The sequence below is a fragment of the Hibiscus syriacus genome, unplaced genomic scaffold (genome assembly GCF_006381635.1).
Source record: "Hibiscus syriacus cultivar Baekdansim isolate YM2019G1 unplaced genomic scaffold, ASM638163v2 tig00110293_pilon, whole genome shotgun sequence".
Taxonomy (NCBI): Eukaryota; Viridiplantae; Streptophyta; class Magnoliopsida; order Malvales; family Malvaceae; genus Hibiscus; species Hibiscus syriacus.
The window spans coordinates 236477-254219 of NW_024062665.1; the positions used below are offsets into that span (position 1 = coordinate 236477).

General features: G+C 35.4%; 2 protein-coding genes and 1 pseudogene across 2 annotated transcripts; 2 read left to right on the forward strand and 1 right to left on the reverse strand.

The window, feature by feature from the left end:
• LOC120116299 (transcriptional regulator TAC1-like) lies at positions 1 to 567 on the forward strand. Its single transcript, XM_039136820.1, has one exon. The coding sequence runs from the start codon at positions 1 to 3 to the stop codon at positions 508 to 510; it is 510 nt and encodes a 169-aa protein (XP_038992751.1). The 3' UTR covers positions 511 to 567.
• A 2993-nt stretch (positions 568 to 3560) lies between these two features.
• LOC120116325 lies at positions 3561 to 5845 on the reverse strand (annotated as a pseudogene).
• Positions 5846 to 13675: 7830 nt separating this feature from the next.
• On the forward strand, positions 13676 to 17743 carry LOC120116329 (transcription initiation factor IIA large subunit-like). Its single transcript, XM_039136839.1, has 11 exons — positions 13676 to 14020; positions 14225 to 14398; positions 14494 to 14643; positions 14787 to 14844; positions 14917 to 14975; positions 15181 to 15306; positions 16643 to 16795; positions 16975 to 17038; positions 17132 to 17295; positions 17407 to 17490; positions 17606 to 17743. The coding sequence occupies exons 1-11, from the start codon at positions 13898 to 13900 to the stop codon at positions 17627 to 17629; spliced, it is 1179 nt and encodes a 392-aa protein (XP_038992770.1). The 5' UTR covers positions 13676 to 13897; the 3' UTR covers positions 17630 to 17743.

Sequence of the window (17743 nt, forward strand, 5' to 3'; positions counted from 1 at the left end):
ATGGAGGATGATCATCAGCCTCCACCAGACAAGGCATCCTCGGGTGAACAAGGAGCAAGATCCTATGACTGCACCTTTTGTAAGAGAGGTTTCTCCAACGCACAAGCCCTGGGTGGCCACATGAATATTCATCGTAGAGACAAAGCTAAGCTCAAACATGCTTCTCCAACTCATGAAAATGCCCTACAATCTTCGGACATCTCGAAGACCATCCCCTCGTATTCTCCGAAACATCCAAGCTCCACAACTAGTAAAGACGAAAGCAGCCATGGAAGGTGGCCTTGGGTTCTTCAGGATGATGATGATGATGATAGCCAAATAGACAAAATCACTCGAATCCGAAAACTACCTTTATTCGATGAAAATCCGGGCAATCAAGTTCAAGAGGGTATCAAGAAAGAGTTTTCATCGAACCAGAGTTCGTCAATATCTGAAGTGGACCTTGAACTTAGGCTGGGACCTGAACCTAAGGATTCATCATCACCAAGGATACTCAAAAAGTTCTTTTAAGTTCTAAATAATATCAATATCATATCATGGATTCATGGTACGTTTTCCCCCCTCCCTTTGTTATTATTATTATTTTTTTAAAAATTGTTGGATGATATAAATATAACCTAAATCTATACTTACCCTCAAACTCTTCATGGATATAACGTAAAGCCACAAACATTTATGATTGTATTTATTGTTTTTTATTCAAATTTGTTCATGTATTTAACAGAATTTAGCTTGTTCAGACTTAAAATATCATGTTTTGTGATATTTATATATAATTAGTAAGGATTTCTCAATTGCTTCTAGTTTGTGAGCAAATCGTTCTTTTCTAGGGTTTAGCTTTGGTTCTATAAATGAGGAAGCGAAAACAATGAAAATATGAAACAATAATGATTAGTAAAGGAATTTTCACCCATGACTAATGTGTTACACATTATTCCAAACAGAAGATTATAAACAAGTGATTCTTGTCAAAAGCTGACAGCCATTAACGACAGGTTTTCAGCAAACTCGTTTCTGATTAACTTCTCAGACCTTATTACATAACATAAACTACACTTTGAAACCTTCCAATCAATTGGCTGGATTTTCTAGGGAGGTTCGGCTTACCTTTCAAGTAATATTATGGCTTTTCAGAGATGTAGGCTTTAATATATCCAAAGTATGATAGTACCACAGCTTGCGAAATATTAAGCGAATATTTGATTATTTTAGTTGGATTTAGACTCTATTAAAGGGGATTTACCTTTTTATTTATTTATAAGAATTTAGCTCTCTATATAAAGAGGCCTTTAGGGGATATCTCATCTTCTACATTTACAACTTCTTCTTCTATTTCTTGTATTTTGATCCTATCATGTGCGTCTAAGCTTTTATTGTTGATTTAAGGGTGAAACGATTCCGATGTAATTTTGTGAGGCTTGTGCTAAACTAGTATTTCTCCTTTAATCCAAATAATCTTCATTTCTTGTTCATATATCTATGAATTCTTGATATTAGTTAAATTGACGTCTTAACTCCATATTGAGTTTATTATTTTTATCCATGAGTTTGTGATCCGTAATTGTCATGAGCGATTGTCATCGTGCATGATAGTCCCTAGGGAAATAAAGGTACAATATTAATTTAATTGTAGCTATCTCGGTTGGTTATTTTTTTAGTCGTTCTCATGTTTATTAATGCTATCATTGAATATAATATGATACGCTATCGTGTCCATTTTTTAATGGTAAGATTTTATTCGAATGCTTGTTGCGGCTTTTTCGAATAAGATTGCTAATCAATTATAAAATGGGAACTATACTTGATGCAGCTTTTTCGAATAAGTGATTAATTAATTGGATACTGAAAATCCAACTTTAAGCTTATGATCAAAATTACAGTCGAATGAAAAAAAACATATTTGAATTGGAAGCTCGCTAAGAATTGATTTTTCATTATTTTTGTTTTTAGTTTGTAACTATTTTCTTTAATTTATTCTGACAAATCAAAACCACCAATTATACGTTTATTACATAAACATTGAGATTCTAATTTAGTAAGATGAGTTTTTATTTTGGAGGACTTTGATAACCTTGTCACTCCCATGCAAAAGAGGTCCTCCTCCATGCATAAGTCAATAGTTGCGTTATTAATGGCCAATAAGTTGCATGTAAAGAGTGGCTAGAGGTTGCTCGTAACTACCTTGACATAGAGGGATTTGTTGTTTTGGTGATTTTGCTTTGGAATATATAGAATATATAGCTTTTTTTATTACATGTATTTTCAGAATTAAAAAATATTTAATTAAGCCAAGTCATAATTTCATTACAAAGTTAATGACATAGTGTCAAAAAAGTTCAATGTATAAAGTTTTAGTTATTAAATTGAAATTTTTTAAAGTATGGCGACCAAAATATGACTGTGAAGAAGGTTTAGTTATTAATTTTATAATTTACCCTAAAATTAATTATTTTTATATGATCTAGTCGTCCCAAAGAGTAATATATGAATGTTGGCTTCAAGAAAGATAATATTGAATTACACTTTTCACCATGACTCAACATGATAAATGTGAAATGATGGAAATATTTCCAAGTAAATTCACTATCTTCCGTAAGATTTTACATGTTTTTAGTTTGTTTCCGATTGATAATAATGTATGTTATTTCGTTGTATGTTTATGTTACATGAATGAATAAATCTTTGTTTAATCATAATTTTAAAGAAACGAGAGTATGTATTTAGGTCATTTTAGTATCTAATGTTATATATAGTATTCGGATTGGATCGTCCTAATAGAGTATCGAATATAAAGTTTCAGTCATAAAAGAATATTTTTGTCAATATATAGTCATACATTGTGTAGAATTGATTCAAAAAAGACATCGAACTATCATAACAGTCACTGAATAGATTAATTATCGTACTTTTACACCACACATTCAGTTGAGGATTATATATGCGTTGATTACAGGTGCTTTTTTAGAAAACGAAAACAACAACAAATAACATTAACCTTAAACCAGTGCGTGTTTCTTAAATTTGAAGCACCTTCCAACAGGTAGAGTTAATTATATCATGTCCCCAAACTATGACTTTCATTTTAAATTGATCTTTAAATTTTTTTTGATATTCCAATTCCATCATCAAACTATGACTCATTCTAAATTAGTCCTTAAAATTTTTTGAACATTCCAACTTCATCTCCAAACTATAACCCTCATTTTAAATTGGTCCCCAAACTTTTGAATCTTTCAATTTCATCCCCGAATTCATCCAAATATGTAATTAGTTTCAACCATAGTTTAACCTAAACTTTACTTCTTAAAACATATAATAATATAACTTGGCCTAACTATTTTATTAACAAGAGATGTGATTAGTATATACACATAGTTTGAGATTAAATTGAAATGTTTAAAAAGTTTGGGGACTAATTTAGAATGAAGGTCATAGTTTGGTGATGAAATTGAAATGTTCAAAAGTTTAAGGACTAATTTATAATGAGGTACAATGCAATTTACTCGAACTAGTATTACTCAAATATTAGACATTATTTGCACAAGCACAAAAAGTAATCTTAAAGAGTGATTCTATTATTGGTTCCAAATGTATTTTTTCTCAGTCATCCTCTACATAAATGGTTTCCTGCTGAAACAAGCCACCAAAAACCTTCCTCACATCAGTTTTCTCTGCATCTTTCACCGTAGGCTTTGGTGCCTTTGGTTTGGGCTTGGGTGCAGTCTCCTTTGCCTTTGGGAAAAACGATCCTGGAGCTTGCTTAACATTGGCTTTCTGTGACGGTAGATTTCTAGCCTTAGCTTGTCCTCTGACAGTGGCAATCTGAACTTTAGGCTGCTCCCCATTAGGACTCTTTTGAACGGCGGTCGCTAGTTGGGAACTGAATTTTTCCCAAGATAGTCCTGTGCTGAAGTCTTTTGCTTTACTCAACAGGCCCTCCACAGAGGCACCTGCAGCCTGTGCTTTCTCTTGTGCTTCTTCAGCTAGTGTAGCTGCCCTCGCTTCTTGCTCCGAAAGCTTTTTCACTTCCTCTTCCTCTTCCAGCTTCTTCGATGCATCAGCTGCCTCGCGAGCCTTCTCAGCAGCTAATATCGCCTCTTCTTCAGCTTTAGCCTTTGCCATGGTTTCGGAATACGCCTTCCTTCTTCCATCCTCGGGAATACCACTTCAAAGCAAGTAACAAGATACCTGAGTTCAAGTAGGATAGATAAAATTGATAAACTAACACCAATTGCAGTGTACCTGAAAAGCTCGTTCACACCCTTTAATGGAGCTGATGGACTAGTAGAAACTTCCACAACCTGTCTCATTTAGCAACCATTAAGATATATAAGTAACCGAAAATTGAACCAGGAAGATAATCCTACTTCAAGCAGGCTTTAAATACTTTGCTTCATGCAACATTTAAACTTTTACATAAACCAGACTCATGGGATCAATCAATGCTACATTTGGTTTCATATCTCCCCTTAGATCAATCGTCTTACCAACAAACTCTCGTAACAAAGGTTTTAAGAAGAAGAAGAAAGAACAAATTGAATGTGTGTAACTTGTTTTCTGCCACGGCTGTGTTGGAGAAAACATCTGCCACTAAAGATGCTATCTGGGATTTTGCAACCTAAACAAAGTTTTCACAAATCTTGAGCATCAAGACAAACAAAGATTCTGATCAAGAAAGAAAAGTTCTTTTTTCCAATGGAACAGAAAAAACTGCATACATTACTTTGTAGTCGTTTGCATCAACGCTTCCTTCAGCTGACACCACAACATTGTAAGAGCTCTCTGCCGAGTAATCTTCTGTCAGGGTTGTCTTTAAGAATGTGTAGCTAACGTCAGTTTCGATTACTTTTTGCAAGAATTCGGGCAGACTTAACGGTTGAGATTGAGAGAAGAGGTTACTAAAGAACTATGTGATGCCATCGAGCACATTGTAGGTAGACGCATTCCCGGCGTTCCCATCATAAACTATTGCAACATGGCCTACGCCGGCTAGTTTAGCAGCTTGAATCACTTGCACGGCATCTGTTGCGGAGACTGCAGAAGTGGGACCATTCTCGCCAGGGCCTATCGTGACGACAACTTTGCTGGCGTTGCCAATGGCTTTGGTTATCGATTCTGCATCTTCCAATATGGATTCGACAGCATTTAGGCGTTTGGATTCTTCATTGGATATGATCTGTAGTGACAAAGGATCAGTTTTAACAGATCAAATTCAGCTCTATATGATGCATAAATGTATCAATTAGCGCTCTCTCTCTCTCTCTTTATATATATATATATATATATATATATATATGTATATCATCTTCTTCAAGTAACATTTTCTATCAACTAATAATATCGCTAAGTGCTAGCCTTGTATTGTGCAGCAAGTTGAGCCAACTCCTGAGCAGCAGCAAGCTCCGGCACACCAGCCCGTACCGAGAAACCCTGGCGCAATAGCGTCTGTGCAATGCGAATGCCGGCCTGCCCCGTTGCTCCAGCGACAAACACGGTGTTCGGATCTTTTCGTCTAACGTTTCCAAACGACAGACCGGTAGAAGGATTAGTGACGATAGGGATCAAAGTTTTCACATCAGGTAAATTACCAAAATTGAACTGGAATGGGCTAGAATTGCCTGAATCTTTAGCTTGACCATCTTCAGGGTTGTGTTTAGCTTTCCCGAGCTGAAACGAAGAAAAGGGGACAGACCCTTTGGCAAACACTGCGAGCCTTGGATTCTTAAGGCTTAGCCTTGACTGGGGTGTGGTGCTTAAGAGAAACGAATTCGAGGTGAGAGATGGAGCCATGAATGTGCTCATGGAACGAAAAGAACAATCTCAAATGGCGACTCTCTCCTTCGATTCAAGTCTTTTTTACTCCTCTGTATGTTACAGCTATCTAAGGTCCATGTAGCTGATCATAACCCTCAATCTCTATGGCTAATGGCAATCGAAATTGCGTTTTATCCAGAAGAGAAAGGTGATTGAAAGGTAGCAAATAGAATTGAGCCACGTACTCAGAGTTTTATCTACTAAAGGAAATTGGACACCAGTCATTGAGAAACACATTAGGTATTATATTATATGTCGAACCAACAAGAAATGACAGATCCGACCGTCAACAGTTACATGTTTCAAGCTTCATCTATCCACTCAACACAAACTCGGATAGGCATGACCCACAGAACCAAAGGCAACAGCTTTAATCGTGCTGGAAATCCAGATTAATAAAGACTAATCCAGAAAGTTCAAGTGCCTGGACACTTGCAAAAACCCAAGTTTCACCATTTCATACTCTTTAATCAAATGAGCTACCAAGAGGTCAATGTCGGTTAAACAAGGTTTTGGTGAATAACTGGAAAGGAGAAGAAACATTGTAACCCCTGCATCCGACCCAGAAGGATTGGGTCGGATCAAAGGAGCCTAATTGTAAGTTGATCATCAAGAAACCAACTTCGAATCAAATACTCAAATCCGATATTCTAATTAAAGAAATCAATCAATAGTTCGAAAAACAAAATAAATATCCGAGGTAAAATTTCTTTAAATACAAGTAATAAATATTCAAAACATTTATTTAAAATTCCCAAAATTTAAATATAGTATCCAAGGTCCATAATTATATAATCATTATTTCCGATAAATCCTCAAAATAATACGAATATAAATAATCAATAATAATAAATCCGAATAAAAAATTCATACTATGAATAATAAAGGGTTCTGAGAAGCGATGAAAATTCTTCAAGTACCAGATCACCTAAATTGAAAATCTGAAAGAGAAACTAAAAGAGTGTAAGTTATTAAGCTTAGTGTGTCTCTAAAGTGCATCAGTCACAGTCACAGGTGATACATCACAAATTAACATACAATCTGAATCAACAAAATATCACATTCTAGTTAATTATGCAATGAATGTACACCCAAACACTTTACACAATCCGAAGAGTGGATTCCCCAAAATCACTCTTACTACTATCGTCATCCGAAGTAGGGTCTACTACAAAGACAGAGCCACTGAATCCGAAATGAAATTCAACACATTAGGTGAAAAACAATGCACTTCCCCTATCAATCCAAATCCAATATGACATAGCATTATAACATATATACATAGATTCCAATTCAATCCGAATGTAAAAATATTTACATAATTCCTAAATGCATAGCATATAATCCGAATTCAACATATCATCATATTAAATATTTCCGAATGAACATATCAATATTATCAAGAATTTCCAAATGCAACATATCAATATAATTAAGTATTTCCAAATGCACATCATACTTTCCGAAAGCAACATATTAACATTATCACATGGCATTATCCGAATGGCATTAAATTCAACCAATGTCACATAACAAACAAATTTACAAATCAATATTTCATATCAACAACCAGCTATCAAATATTTATATTTAGCGCAAAACAGAGTGGATCGACTCGAATAAGTGCCTATGAAATAATTTAATAAACATTTCAATATTCTAAAATAACCAACCAAACTAACGAATTAAAAATAGGATCTCTCACAGTCAACTCGAGTAACACGAGTCGGTTCTAAATTGGCGCATTTACTTAACTGACACCTTTTATTTGTAATATTCCTTTTTTAATATCCATTGACTAATATTTCCCGAAGTAGTATTATTTCGGCTGACGTGGCGTAAAGGCGCATCTTCGGAGACCCGCTTTCACGAGATTCTGATGACTCGGATGCCACGTGTGGAAGACGCATCCCCAGGGACGCGCCTTCCATTTAGGTTCTGCTGAGTCAGATGCCACGTTGATATTTCTTTTAATAATAAAGATTTTATTTTTATTATTATAAATAATTAATATGTTATGTAAAGTGTTTCGATTATAATTTAAGAATTATCGAATGTATTTTTAAATGTATGAAATTATAATATTACACGTATTGTTATATATCTATTATTTTTTATTATCGATCTATTAATTTTATCAATTAATTATTTAAATGTTATCAATCTAGTCATTTGTTATTAATATTTAAAGAAAATATTGATGCATAATTTAATAAAATTAGTATAATTACACATTTAATATTCAATAGTTACATATTTTATCAATTTAGTCTTACTTTTAATTTGTTGGTGAATTTGAGTTATATAAGAGAGGAGAAGATGATTTTGGTGTGAAGAATGAGGGAGGGTTGAGGGAGTTTATATAGGGGAGGAGGAAGGGTAATTGGGAATATTAGAATGGCTAAGCAGTTAAGGTTAGTTAAGGGAGTTAGAATTGTTAGTAGTTAGTTGTGTTAGTTGTAAAGCTTCTAGACTTGTGCTAAACTTCTATTAGCTGCTATAAAGCAATGTATCTAGTTACTGAAATCAACAAGAATGAATTCAATGTTTCTTGAATATTGAAGCTCAATCTAGCTTCTCAACATGGTATCATTCGCCGTTGATTCTGGTACTTCCTGGTGCTTCCGTTTTTGATTCTTTCGCTCACAACATGGTTCATGGAGCTAGTTCTGAGGATATGACGACCTCCGGTGGTGAGACGGTGGTTCACTCCAAGATGTTCACTAACAAGATGATTAGTATCGTTCTTGATGTACTCAACTTCTTGTTGAGGAAACAGCAGATTCTTCTCGTTGTTCGTAGTCACCAATTGGAGAAGCTGTTGCATGGCTTGGTTCAGCTGCCGCCTCAGACGGTGATCCTTGATGACGGGAGAGTGGTGGAAAACGAAGATTATGAGGTTTTTATTGCACAAGATAATGCTTTAGCGTCGTGGTTTCTGTCAACTGTTAGTCCATCGCTTCTTCCTCAGCTGGTTGGGGCGGAGTCCGCGACGGAGATCTGGTCAGCCTTAAACAAATTTTTTGCGAGTAAATCCACCACTACCATAATGAATCTGCATTACCGGTTCAAAGCGGTTAAGAAAGGAGAGCTGAGCATGCGTTCTTATATCTCGTAAGTCAAGGAAATCTGTGACGCTTTGGCCGCATGTGGGAGTCTGGTGTTCAAGCACGAGAAGGTTCCTACAATCTTGAGTGGGTTACCAACTGAATACCGTTCGTTCGTCGTTGTGATTACAGTTAGCCGAGACCCTGTCACGTTTCATGGCGTTGTATCGATTCTTCTTGATGTTGAGCTTCAGCAGCAAAGTTTTGACCGATTTGATGGCCTGAGCATCAGTACTAACGTTGCTCAAGCTTCTGCTCTAGAGGCTGTGAATCATTCTGGTGCAGTCAATATCTCTGGTTCACGAGGTGGTCAAACTCAATCCTTTCGTGGTGGTCGTGCTAGAGGTCGTTCTCGTTTCCAATCCCAGTTGTGTGGCAAAAACGGACATTTGGCCAACCGTTGTTGGTATCGTTTTGATAAGTCGCTCTCTGCAATCACTATTGTAGTTGATGCCCAACCGCAAGGAGGATGAAAAACTATTAGTAGTTAAGCTGCAAAACATTGTTGTTATATAATAGGGTTTTTTTTAGATTTTTTTTGTTTGTTGAATGTTCGTTCACATCAAAAGTTCACTTCTGATTCAAGTAGAACGGAAGAAAGCATCGGCACTTCCGATTCAAGTCGAACGGAAGGAAGCATCGGCACTTCCGATTCAAGTCGAACGGAGGGAAGCATCGGCACTTCCGATTCAAGTCGAACGGAGGGAAGCATCGGCACTTCTGATTCAAGTCGAACGGAAAGAAGCATCGACACTTCCGATTCAAGTCGAACGGAAGGAAGCATCAACACTTCCGATTCATATCGAACGGAAGGATGTGTCTTACCTTTTTGAAGGAGGAGGAGAAAGTAGAGGGAATATTAGAATGGCTAAGCAGTTAAGGTTAGTTAAGGGAGTTAGAATTGTTAGTAATTAGTTGTGTTAGTTGTAAAGCTTCTAGACTTGTGCTAAACTTCTATTAGCTGCTATAAAGCAATGTATCTAGTTACTGAAATCAACAAGAATGAATTCAATGTTTCTTGAATATTGAAGCTCAATCTAGCTTCTCAACAGGGGAAAACAGATGGGGACATTTATGATATTTAATGGAAGACTCGTCCCCGGAAAGCGCCTTCCACACGTGGTATTCAAGTCATCAGAATCTCCAAAAATCGCGTCTCTGGGATGCGTCTTTGCACCACGTCAGCCAAATAATACTACTTCGAGAAATATTGATAAATGAAGGTTAAAAAAATATATTACAGACAAAAGGAGTCCGTTAGCGGGTAAATGCAAAGGAGGCGGTAACTCGGCTTCCAGTTCGATTTCTCCTGCAAACAACATTGACCAAATTTCAGATTCCAGCTCACAAATTCCAGATTAAAAAATTATTACTACATAGAATAAATAATTTCGGTTCGAATATAAAATTATCAGTAGGGTTTGGTTCGAATACAGGGGCTGTCAGTATAGGGAAAAAAGACACTGACGGTGACGAAAACGCTCCGACAATAGACCCAAGGGTCGATGACATCATGGTCGACCTTACCATGGCCTTAAAAGGCTGGAAAAATAATTGGGAAAGGTGGCAGTGGCTTTTAAGGGCCGGCCAAGGCTGTCTGGCCACGAAACAGACTGCCTATGGCCTCCCCGACGAGAACCCGGCTATCAGTGACCTTAAACGGCCGGAATAAAGCCCAACGCCAGCGGTGGTGAGCCAAAACGTTTGAATTTCGCAGCCAAAAACAGCCCCTCATCAACGAACTCGGGGTCACGAAGATGGGCCTTTAGGGAAGGAGACCGGCGACCTTACCTTAATCAACGGGCGGCGGCAGCTACATGAAAAAGGGGCAGTGGCTGTGGGTGCTGAGCAAAGCCAAAAGAAGAAGGAAAAGTGCGGCAGAGGACCGCGTGGTGGAAAAGAAAAAGGGGGAGGTTTTGAGTTATAATAGAAAATGGGAAAATCATGCCTTTGATCCTTAAAGTTTTCATATTTTACAAAATTTTCCATAAACTCTAAAAATTTTCAATTTAGTCACAAAATATATTAGGGATTTAGGGACAAAATTCCCAAATCCTAAGGTTTAAAATTGGGGAAATTTTGGGGTAGTACAATTCTTCCCCTTATAAAAATTTAGACCTCAAAATTTACATGGAGAAAAAAGATGCGGACACTAAGCCTTCATGACGTCTTCGGTTTCCCACATGGACTCATCATAACCTCGGTTACGTCACAAGACCTTGACCATTTTAATAGTTTTCCTCCGAATAAATTTCTCATCTCTCTCGAGAATTTCAACTAATTCCTCTTCAAACCTCAAGTCAGGTCAAATCTCTATCCCATCCACATCCATTACATGAGACGGGTCAACTCTGTAACGTCTCAGCATAGAAACATGAAAGAATTCATGAATTTGGGCAAGCTCAGGTGGAAAATCAAGCTGATAAGCAACTGATCCACCATGATGAATAATCTCATAAGGCTCTAAACTCTCAAATTTTGTAATTTAGTCACCAAATAAAAATTAGGGATTTAGGGGCAAAATTCCCAAATCCTAGAGTTAAAAATTGGGGTGTTACAAACATCACATGAAGATCTCGTAATATAAATTATATTTTCATTGCATGCACTAATACCTGGATTTGATTATAATGGCATTCAATCATTGCAAATGCATAGATAAGGTAGTGGATAGAGACAAAGCCCGAATTTTAATTCAAGTGGACAAAATATAAATAAAAATTAAAAATAGGAGAGGTAAAATTAAAATAAACTAAAATTTAAAGATCTATATAGATATTTATCCCTTTTTCAATTAGGGGCAATGGCCCCCAAGCTCCGTCCCTGTTTGTCGATATGCAGAAAGATAGCAAAGAAAAGGATAAAGACATGTATGAAAATCACCAATAGTTTCCAGGTAAAAGGTTTAGGGTTTGTGAGGTAACTCATTGATAAATAAATAGAATATAAAAATAAAAATTCATCTGTCACACAATTTAAATGTATACAATAGTAATAAACATTGATTAAGAGTAATAAACATAGTTTAAGTAGATCTCTTACTATGCAGGTTTCTTTTAAAATCAAGTGATTATTTCCATAAATATATAATAAGGATTAAAGTTAGAAGTTACATAAGATAGACTATTACACCCAAGTCTTAAATCACTTTGTATATTTTTTTTGACATTAGTGAAATTTCTCATTTATGTGTTTTTTTCTCATTTAAAATTTTTCACGTAAAATTTTGGTCTCTTATTTTTCTCATTCATTTTACCATTATTTTTATTGTTATTATCTCTGTTTAGTATAAAAAATGGTATCACAATGTATTCATATTTGTGTTGATCATGATAATAATATATTTAAAGTATAAAATTTTGTTATTGGATCGTAACATTAGATTCACGTTATGACAAGTGCAGATGCAGACAATTCTTATGCAAATAGATTTGGATAATGCTATGCTAAGATTAGATGAGATGCATTCGACATTGACCTTAAGAAAAAGTAACATAAGAATCGAAAGGTACGACCATAATTATATCTGCATACTTCTATTATTAGATATGACATGTTAAAGAAGAAGATTGTTGATACATTATGATTAAAGTTGAAACAATTGTGTATGTCAAAAAACTCTTAACTAATAGGTTGCATATAAAGTAGTCTCTTTATTCTCATTGTTGGAGTTCAATTCATGAATAAAAATGTTTAATTGATAAATTGGTTCACAAGGTCAAAATTAAGAACTAATTTAAAAATATGAACAAAAGTGAAACTCATAATAAACAATTTATGGTTTGTTTTTAACATAATTAATTTTTTTATTTCTAAAATATATTTCAATCACTAACAATATATGATATATTATCTGTATTTTTTAATTAATATTAATATATGCTTCCTTATTTTGATAACTAAATATTATGATTAATTTTGACTTTTATTCGCACTCTTATCGTTTCTTAAAATCATCTCATACACATTGTATATAAATACGAGTGTTCTTTGATCATAAATGAAAGAGAATGGAATTATGTCTTGATTTGACCTACAATTTTATAGGATCTTTAATTACGAAGATCTAGAATTCATATCGATATGGATATTAGAGAAAAGACTATACAATCTAAACAAAGTAATTACTCTAAAATTTCATACCAAAATAAAAGAAAATGTCACTCTTCTCTAATATCTTACATCTTTAAACTATAATCATCAGTCCTTGTTATTGTAGTTTTTCTTCTCTAATACTATTTTTCTCCTTTCAATTATTTCTTATCATTTTATATCTTCGTATATAAGGAATATCGAAACAAATAACAAAATATAAGGAAAATTTATATTAATAGACTCATCCAAATTATACTTAAAGTAATTTAAATAAAAAAAATTCGTTAAAAATATGTGTCAAATATTTTCAACTTTATAATTTTAAGTGTTTAGACCGTTAACATCATTAAATTCGATTGATAAATGACATGTGTCAGATATACAAAATTTTTAAATTGTTATAAGTCTATAACTTAACGACATAATTTAACAACATATATATAAAAATATAATATAAAAAATATTAAACACTAATTTTTAATAAAAGATTCTTTCAATATAATTTATACACTTATTGTTATATAAGGAAAAGATAACGAAATGCAAGTAGAGAAGCCAAGAAAGGGGTCTTCAGATTACCCCACGTGGCCTCCGTCCTTTAATCGGATGCAAACCTATTTATATTGTACTCTTTATTCTGCTTTCCTCGTCCGCTCCTCTCTTTCTCTTTTCCCCTCTCACTTTCTCTCTGTTCTCAGCTCCGATTCTTTAAACGTCATACTCTCCTCTAGTTCCACCCGATCCGACGGATCCAAAGCTCCTATCCCTTTTCTCCTAGAAATTTCCTCCCAGAAATCCCACACTTATTTCTTTGTCAAAGAAAAATCCGAGGAGGAGAAAGGGGGGGGGGAGGAACTGAAGATATAGAAGATACTGGGAAAATGGCCTCGTCCACAACGAGTTCGGTTTATATCCACGTCATCGAGGACGTCATCAACAAGGTTCGTGATGAGTTCATCAACAACGGTGGACCTGGTGAAGCTGTCCTCAACGAACTCCAAGGAGTAAGATGTCCTTCTCTTATTTCCTTTTTCCCCTTATGTTCTTTTTTGATTTTTAGAGTTTGATTTAGTTGTGTTAGGGGGGAAACCTTTTGTAGTACTCCTCTGGGGTCTGGATTTGATCCAATTGAAGTACTAGGGTTTTAGATTATGTTACTGATGTGAAACTGATGTAGTGAATTGATTGCCTGGGACATCGGGTTTTAGATTTGGGAAATGAAGATGATGCAAGCGGGAGTAATATTGGGTCCGATACACAGGTCTTCTGGCCAGAAACAGCCTATGCCCGGTTGCGCAATTACTCCTGTGCACGATCTTAATGTTCCTTATGAAGGGACAGAGGAGTACGAAACTCCTACAGCTGATATGCTTTTCCCTCCGGTAATTTAGTTCTGTTTCAAGTACTATGAATTTAGGAATTGCAGTGGATGTTTTTGTTCTGTGATTTTTTGATGTGGGATTTTTTAATTGCCTAGACTCCATTGCAAACACCTGTTCCTACACCATTGCTTGGAAGTGCAGATGGTTCTATGTATAACATCCCTACTGGAAGTAGTGATTATCCTACTCCTGTGAATGATTGCGGCAATACTGATGTAAAAGGTGGAAGGCCAAACCCATATATGGTAAGTACTGCTTTGTTTGTGCCACTTTCCGTTAGGCAGCACTGTTGTGCTTGTTGCAAATTTCTACTCTCCACAAAGAACTAACCTTTGTCGTCTTGTTGTGTGTATTTTGCTGATTTTTTCTTCTTTTATTCCTTCTGCAGCAATCTCCTTCTCCTTGGCCAAATCAAAGGACTCCACTAAGTGTTGATGTTAATGTCGGTTAGTAGGTATTAAATTAGCAATATGTTTTAACCTCTATTGCTTGTTAATATTCAACCTATTTTCTTGTAGCTTATGTGGAAGGGCGGGAGGAGGAGGATAGAGGAACATCTCATCAACCCATGACACAGGTAACTACTGTTATGATTAATATTAAAACTGCATAATGAGTCTTTTTTTCTTTTCTTTTCACTGGTTTTAGGAGTACTCTTGGGTCATGGAAAAAGGATGCTTTGAATCTTTGGGATATTTTTCCTTCAGTAATCCTTGTTCCCATGGAAACAAACTGGTATTACTTATGTTGGTGATTGATTTTAATAATGGAGAAAATTCCAGGACTTCTTTATGATGTCCTCTGGAAAGAGAAAACGTGATGATTTTGCTACACAATATCAAAATGGTGGATACATACCCCAACAAGATGGAGCTGGAGATTCTGCATCTGAAATTGCAAATCTAGAGGTTAGTTGTCCTCTTATTTAGCGTCTATCTATCATGGTTGATGTTGTTTGTTGATCATGGATTTGTCTTTCTTTCCCAGAAAGTTGTAGAACCTTTTTTTTTCTTTTAAGTTCCTTCGGGGCAAGAACAAGGATTCTTGGATCTATGTAGTTGCATACTAATAAAAATAATATCATAGTAATTCAAACTGTTGATTTGATATTAGAACTTGGAATTTTGGTAGTTACATGCTTTCTAAGAGCCATTGGCTGTTACCACTGCTGCGGGTCTTATGCAGTTGAGAGCTTTTTGACTTACAATCTGACATCCCTTGACAAACTGTTGACAGGTAGAAGAACCTAAGGTTATTAATATAGGGAACTTATCAAAAGGAGCTCCTAATCTTGGACGTTAGGAAGAGAGTCTTAAACCTCTATAAATTGTAACCGATCTGCTTTAATTTATTATTACAAATCATCCTCTTAAAGAGGTTACATAGATTATAGGTTTTATTCTTGTGAAGTAAGAAACTAAAATTAAGGACTTTATTCTTGTAAAATAAGATGCTGAAATTAAGGATTTTTAATTGCAATAAATACTTGCCAAGATTAAATTAGTACAAGTAGGAATATTTAACTAAAAAAGCCTTCCGTAACATTCTCCTTTGTGACGGCTTCATATTCCTTTGATATTGGCTCTTTGGTATTTGGTAGGGCAGTGGTTAGTTTCTTCTATTTAAATGGAGACCATCGGATTGTTAAGTTGATTACTAGTACTTGACGTAGATCAATCTCACCGTCCTCGAAGTTCTGCTTCTGGACTGTATCAGAGTTATGGTGGTCTTATGTTTAGGTACAGGTTTAGGTTACTTATGAATCAGGAAAGAATATTCTCAAAAGTCAAATCATGTGTTGTTGAGTATGTAGTTGAGCTGATGGAGAATATTATCAAAGGTTAAAGGTCTTTGCAGATACACACGACAAGGACTTCAAGATCAGTGTGATAAGAGGTCTTTTATAAGAATTCCTTATACCTGTTAGCCTATGTCATTTCATCCATTATGGTTCGATACTTAGATATGCCTCTGACAAGCTGTTTTTTTTTTGTCCCCCCATTCTTGTGTGTGTGTGTGTGTGTGTGCTTACCTTTTATCTTACTAAAATGCAAAAGCAATTTGGTTCAGGCTCCAAGATATGATTTAATGAATATTTATGAGGAAGCTTTTTTTGAAGAAGAGGAAAACTTTCTTTCATAATTAAACCAAAAGAGCACTTTTATACAGAGTTGATGTTGCAATATTTAATTTGAATTTGTAATGTGTTATACACCCTTTTTAATCATATGTTTCTAAACTCAGGGAAGTAAGGGTTGTAATTTCCTGGATAGATGTGTCTCAGCAATCACTGCAAAAAACAAGATCTTAGCACACTTGGCTACGTCATCAACAAATATTCCTCAATTGGATGGACCAATTCCTGATCTATATGATGATATGCTTTCTACTCCCAATGTAAGTATCATATGGTTTGTTGGATCAATTCCTAATCTTGTTTTGTGTAATTCTGCAACTTAGTCTTATTTTGTGTATATTGTATGGAATGGGCCTTTTTCTATGTTTCCTGTGTCTGTCATTGGAGAGTTGACTGACTTTGAGCTGTTGCCTTCTGATTTTCTTTGCTCACCTTGAAGATATACAATTATCAAGGAGTCGTTAATGAAGACTACAATGTAGTGAACACGCCGGCTCCAAATGGTAACTTTAATCTGTGGAAGAGCTGAGGATTGCATCTTATCTAAGCACCTTGTTTTTTTTTTGGTTGACCTGCTTTTCTTGTTTCCTGGCCAGACCTTCAGGCTGCAACTCCTGCTCCCATTCCCCAAAATGACACAGGGGATGATGACGATGATGAGCCACTGAATGAAGATGATGATGATGAAGATGATTTGGACGACGTGGACCAGGGAGAAGAGCTGAACACACAACATTTAGTTTTGGCCCAATTTGAGAAGGTGATTTTCCTATTTTTGCATCATCTCTTCCCATGACCTATTAATAATTTGTACTTATACAAGTTACGAGGTCTCATGTAGACAGAAAATAATACATGCTTTTGTTTGTAGGTGACTCGTACCAAGAGCAGATGGAAATGCACGCTGAAGGATGGTATCATGCATATAAACAATAAGGACATTCTCTTTAATAAGGTATGCTTGTCAGCGAATGATATACAACATTCCTTTTTACTGTTTAGTACCATCACTTTTATAAATTGAATGCAATTTTGTTTTTGTGGCTGATACTATTTATCCTATTTTGCAGGCAACAGGGGAATTTGACTTCTAATTTTGTTAGAGAAATGTAGTGGGCATCATATTGCAGCAGGTCAGGTGGTTTAAAAGTGCAAGTCAAGGGGTGTTTTTGTTTGAATTACTATTAGAGCGAAAGGGGATGGGATTC

Bases quoted from the DNA above. Each gene is read 5' to 3' on its own strand.
- LOC120116299 (XM_039136820.1), top strand. From the start codon at position 1: ATGGAGGATGATCATCAGCCTCCACCAGACAAGGCATCCTCGGGTGAA.
- LOC120116329 (XM_039136839.1), top strand. From the start codon at position 13,898: ATGGCCTCGTCCACAACGAGTTCGGTTTATATCCACGTCATCGAGGAC. The intron at 14,845-14,916 runs GTTAGTAGGTAT...ATTTTCTTGTAG, and splicing joins AAGTGTTGATGTTAATGTCG to CTTATGTGGAAGGGCGGGAG. The intron at 15,307-16,642 runs GTTAGTTGTCCT...TTCTAAACTCAG, and splicing joins CTGAAATTGCAAATCTAGAG to GGAAGTAAGGGTTGTAATTT.